Below are 4449 nucleotides of genomic sequence, written 5' to 3'. Positions count from 1 at the left end.
GATACTCCTTTAAGTTATGGATGTTTTTACCTCCTATGGCGGCCATAGGAGTTGCCCTAAGTACCATGCACGTTATCATTTTGGCTCCACTCTCTATATAAAACTAGAATATAGACCATTTCGACTGACAACGGACAACATGGCCTACTGAACCCCAGCATTCCGCTCCACGCGTGAATTTTTTTAAAGGTGCGTTTGGATGCAACATGAATAGATGCATTCATCTCACCGGAGTGCATACCCGATGAATTCTTCACGTTTAGATTGTGTCATATAAACGCACTCAACGCAGGCCTTTAAAACCCGTTCCTTGGGTTGTGGGCTTTAACCCGGATTTTCGAACATGGCGATAAACAAACAATTCCCAAGAAGAAAAGAAAGATTTTGCTAAATCAACGTTTTTTATTTTCCACCCCCAAACACTCCCGCCGTCACATCATTCTCTGGTTTGCCTGGAGGCTGGAGCTCCTTCTGTCAACGGAAACCAGAGAATTAATTAAAGAAAAAAACCCTAATTTTTTCTCCTTAATACCTCCTCTCTCCCCCTCTGTTTCCGTTCAAACCTCCCTTATCGCGAGGAAGGTACTTCACTGTACTAATTAATCTCGTTCTATGGATGAAAGTCTTCATTTGTGTTCTTTTATTTCTCTCATCTAATGTGATGTTGTTATTTTGTTGTATTGATTGACAGATCAAAATACAGAAAGAAAGGAATGTCATTTTGCTCACATTGATTCTTCTACTATCGATTTGAAGTAAAACCCTAACCTTTTTGAGTCATTTGTCGAAACCCCAGATCTTGATTGGTTAAAAAAGCTGCTTAACAATGGCAGCATCATTGCAATTTAATAATGGTATAAGAACAGCTCATTGCGGTTATCAGTTTAGGAGAAATTCTTTGTTAGTTGGACGAAACCAGCCGCAGCTTAAATTTTCATCGTCTATTAGTTCCATTTCTGGATTAGTATGTGCAAGGACTGAAGGTTCTTGTAGTAGGGATAGCAGGAATAGAGGATTGAAAATAAATTGTGATAAAAGGAATGCAGACGAGACTACAAATGGAAGTCCTGGCGACACGGGTGAGCAACTGCTTACTTGTGTGATGAAGTTTGGTGGGTCATCTGTAGCTTCAGCTGAACGGATGAGAGAAGTTGCTGAATTGATACGTAGTTTTCCTGAAGAGCGGCCCGTCATTGTTCTTTCTGCAATGGGTAAAACAACTAACAAGTTGTTACAGGTATAAAGTTTGTGCGAACTAAGTTGTTTTGTTATGTTTTTATTTGGTTGAGGGAAGGGAGTAATAAATTCGGGTTGTTTTTGTTATTAGGCCGGAGAAAAAGCTGTTAGTTGCGGTGTTATTCATGCATCAGAAATCGAAGAATTGGAATTCATTAAAGACTTGCATTATAGGTGTGAAATCTCTTTGCTTCATTTCTACCGAACTTTAGTTTGAGTTTGTTGAAATTTTAAGTTATGTTTTACTTTTATGTAGGACCGTTGATGAACTTGGAGTTGACAACTCTGTTATTGCTGGTAAGGGTCCATTATATACTTAAGTATTACCTTTGATCTGCGTGGTTTTATAGTCAATTTCTGTTTGGATTTTTAGGGCTTTCAATCTTAGTTTCATTGATGTGTAATGTAGTCTTCAGTTTTGTCTGATTGCTGATTTGTTCTTTTATTTATAGATTTCTTTGCACGGTTTATTTCATACTAATGGTTCTAACTTTTAACCTATTTATAAATTACTTCTGTGAACATTTTGTAGTTCACCTAGAAGAACTAGAGCAGCTTCTCAAGGGTATTGCTATGATGAAAGAGCTCACTCCTCGCACAAAAGATTATATTGTTTCTTTTGGGGAATGCATGTCCACTAGAATATTTGCAGCTTATATGAATAAAATTGGTGTCAAAGCTCGCCAAGTATGTTATCTCTTATCGTCAGTACACTTGGTTATAGAAAGTTTATATATGCAGTTAGTTTCTTTTGAGTTGTATCTTAAATTTGACAATTAGGACTGCGCTAACTTTGCCACTTCCTATTGCTTTACTTTGCAGTATGATGCATTTGAAATTGGTTTTATAACCACGGACGAATTCACAAACGCAGACATCTTAGAAGCAACCTATCCTGCTGTTGCAAAGAGATTACATGGTGATTGGATGAAAGAGTCTGCAATTCCTATTATTACAGGCTTCCTTGGAAAGGTCTTAAATTTAGCTATATACATGTACTTCTGTACTATGATTTCGGCTTCTATTCATTAACATGGTTTCTTTACACCTGATTACAGGGATGGAAAACTTGTGCAGTAACTACATTAGGGAGGGGAGGTAGTGACTTGACTGCCACAACAATTGGTAAAGCGTTAGGCTTGCGAGAGATTCAGGTATAGTTTAAGTTCCCTAGAATCCAGACTGCATATACAGTACAAACTTGTTTACTCGTACACTCATACACACACATGGTAGTAACTATTATGCATGTATATGATCATAGCTGACTCCTGCGTAATCATTTGACAGGTGTGGAAGGATGTTGATGGAGTATTAACATGTGATCCCAATATCTATTCAGGTGCAATGCCTGTGCCATATCTAACGTTTGATGAAGCGGCTGAACTTGCCTATTTTGGTGCACAAGTAATGCTTTTTTTTTTTTTTTGCCTTCTTAACATGAATGTTGTAGATATGAATGGTTCAGGTTATATGTGTTTACACTCAACTCTAATTAACTAACCTGTTTAGATGAGATCAGGCTTGTCCCTCTATATTGATTTGTGATTACTCCCAATCCATCTGGTTTGCGGACCTGTAAATGAAAACAAAAGTCAAAGTAACACAAATTCATTTGGGACAACAGATAGATATGTAAATATGACGTGCAATAAACTCCTTTTGTTATATTGCAGGTCCTGCACCCTCAATCCATGAGACCAGCTAGAGAGGGAGACATTCCTGTTAGAGTAAAGAATTCTTACAACCCTAAAGCTCCAGGTACTTTCATAACGAGGTGCAGAGATATGAGTGAGGTGAGTGGTATTGAATTTTAAGTATTGGGTTATCAACTTGAAAGTAATTTTTGATACCGCGTAAACATTAGAAATTTGAAATTTTGTTTCGCCATCTCAGGCTGTATTAACCAGCATTGTGTTGAAGAGAAATGTTACCATGCTGGATATCGTCAGCACCCGAATGCTTGGTCAGTTTGGTTTTCTTGCTAAGGTAATAAACTAAATGAAGCTGGTGCTTTTCACTTGGTTACTCTAAGAAATTCTGATATGCATTATTATCCTGGTTAGGTTTTTGAAATATTTGAAGATTTGGGCATCTCAGTTGATGTGGTTGCAACAAGTGAAGTCAGTATATCTTTGACTTTGGATCCCTCAAAGCTTTGGAGTAGAGAACTGATTCAGCAGGCAAGCGTATGATCTCTAAATTTTTTTTATTTCATGCTACAGTCTCAAGTACGTCTTGCATTGGAAGAATTCATGCTTTACTTCCAGAAAGATATATTTTTCTCTTATGATTTTCCTAAGACTCGAAGACTTCGTATACAGGTTCTTTATAATATTATTTCCTCTCTTTTTTATTTTTTAGTTTAGAAGCGCTCTTTTTTGTTCAAGTTCGAGTTATGTAGTTATGTCAACACATCTGTGTCTCTTTAGCTGAGTGGAAATTTTGGCATCTTTGTATAGGAACTTGACCATGTGGTTGAGGAGCTTGAGAAAATTGCAGTTGTAAATCTCCTTCAACACAGATCCATCATCTCTCTAATTGGAAATGTGCAACGATCATCACTGATATTAGAGAAGGTGAGAGGATAGTTTTTTAACGTATTCGACTATTGTTCAATTTCTTGAAAACAAGTAACATTCAATAGTTTTATGGGTAATTGCAGTAATTCATTGCCAACTAAAGTTCCCTATTCAGTCTAATACATGAGAATATCAATGCAGGCGTTCAATGTTCTTCGAACTCATGGAGTTAATGTCCAGATGATCTCTCAGGGAGCATCCAAGGTTTATCCTGATTGATCTTGTGCTGTGTTTTTGTGTATTATGTTGAGCACGTGATATATAGGATTCTAACTTGATGTGTGTTTTGATATATTTATCAGGTGAACATTTCATTGATAGTAAACGATAGCGAAGCAGAACAAGTCGTTAGGTCATTACACTCCACGTTCTTTGAGAGAGGCAGTTTCTCAGAACTCGATTCTGAACAGATTACTACTAATGGATCGGTCGTTTCAACTCCCATCATCTCATCGTTGAACTGATTTCAACTTTTTTATTCTTCTTGTTACATCTTGTAGTATCACCATGTCAGTTGGTATAACTGAATATGCAATTAAAAATTGTGTTCTTTCTTAACATTGCTAAGTTCCGGTGCTTGTAGTCCAGTTGATTGGTTTAATAAAGAGCACCTAATATGAATTTTTTTTTT

The 4449-nt window shown here is 36.9% G+C and overlaps 1 protein-coding gene across 4 annotated transcripts; it reads left to right on the top strand.

Annotated features, from left to right (window-relative positions):
- The first annotated feature begins 397 nt into the window (after positions 1-397).
- Positions 398-4449, top strand: LOC113281164 (aspartokinase 2, chloroplastic-like). Of its 4 annotated transcripts, none has more exons than XM_026529825.1 (14): positions 399-582; positions 692-1237; positions 1328-1410; positions 1493-1533; positions 1769-1923; positions 2059-2208; positions 2295-2390; positions 2527-2643; positions 2913-3032; positions 3133-3225; positions 3303-3419; positions 3699-3815; positions 3960-4022; positions 4121-4449. In XM_026529825.1, the coding sequence occupies exons 2-14, from the start codon at positions 827-829 to the stop codon at positions 4280-4282; spliced, it is 1725 nt and encodes a 574-aa protein (XP_026385610.1). In that variant the 5' UTR covers positions 399-582; positions 692-826; the 3' UTR covers positions 4283-4449. The 4 variants fall into 4 exon arrangements, with proteins under 4 accessions (XP_026385611.1, XP_026385610.1, XP_026385609.1 ...); XM_026529824.1 differs by having other exon boundaries at positions 3303-3425; XM_026529826.1 differs by lacking the exon at positions 4121-4449 and having other exon boundaries at positions 398-582; positions 3303-3425; positions 3902-4022.

The sequence above is a fragment of the Papaver somniferum genome, chromosome 5 (assembly GCF_003573695.1).
Source record: "Papaver somniferum cultivar HN1 chromosome 5, ASM357369v1, whole genome shotgun sequence".
NCBI lineage: Eukaryota > Viridiplantae > Streptophyta > Magnoliopsida > Ranunculales > Papaveraceae > Papaver > Papaver somniferum.
The sequence above is the reverse complement of the archived record's forward strand: the minus strand, read 5'-3'. Positions and strand labels throughout refer to the sequence as shown.

What these genes read in the sequence shown, in the direction of transcription:
- LOC113281164 (XM_026529824.1), top strand. Translation starts at nt 827, where the DNA reads ATGGCAGCATCATTGCAATTTAATAATGGTATAAGAACAGCTCATTGC. An exon ending in TGACAACTCTGTTATTGCTG is followed by an intron (nt 1,534 to 1,768) that starts GTAAGGGTCCAT and finishes AACATTTTGTAG; the next exon opens with TTCACCTAGAAGAACTAGAG. An exon ending in CATCACTGATATTAGAGAAG is followed by an intron (nt 3,816 to 3,959) that starts GTGAGAGGATAG and finishes ATATCAATGCAG; the next exon opens with GCGTTCAATGTTCTTCGAAC.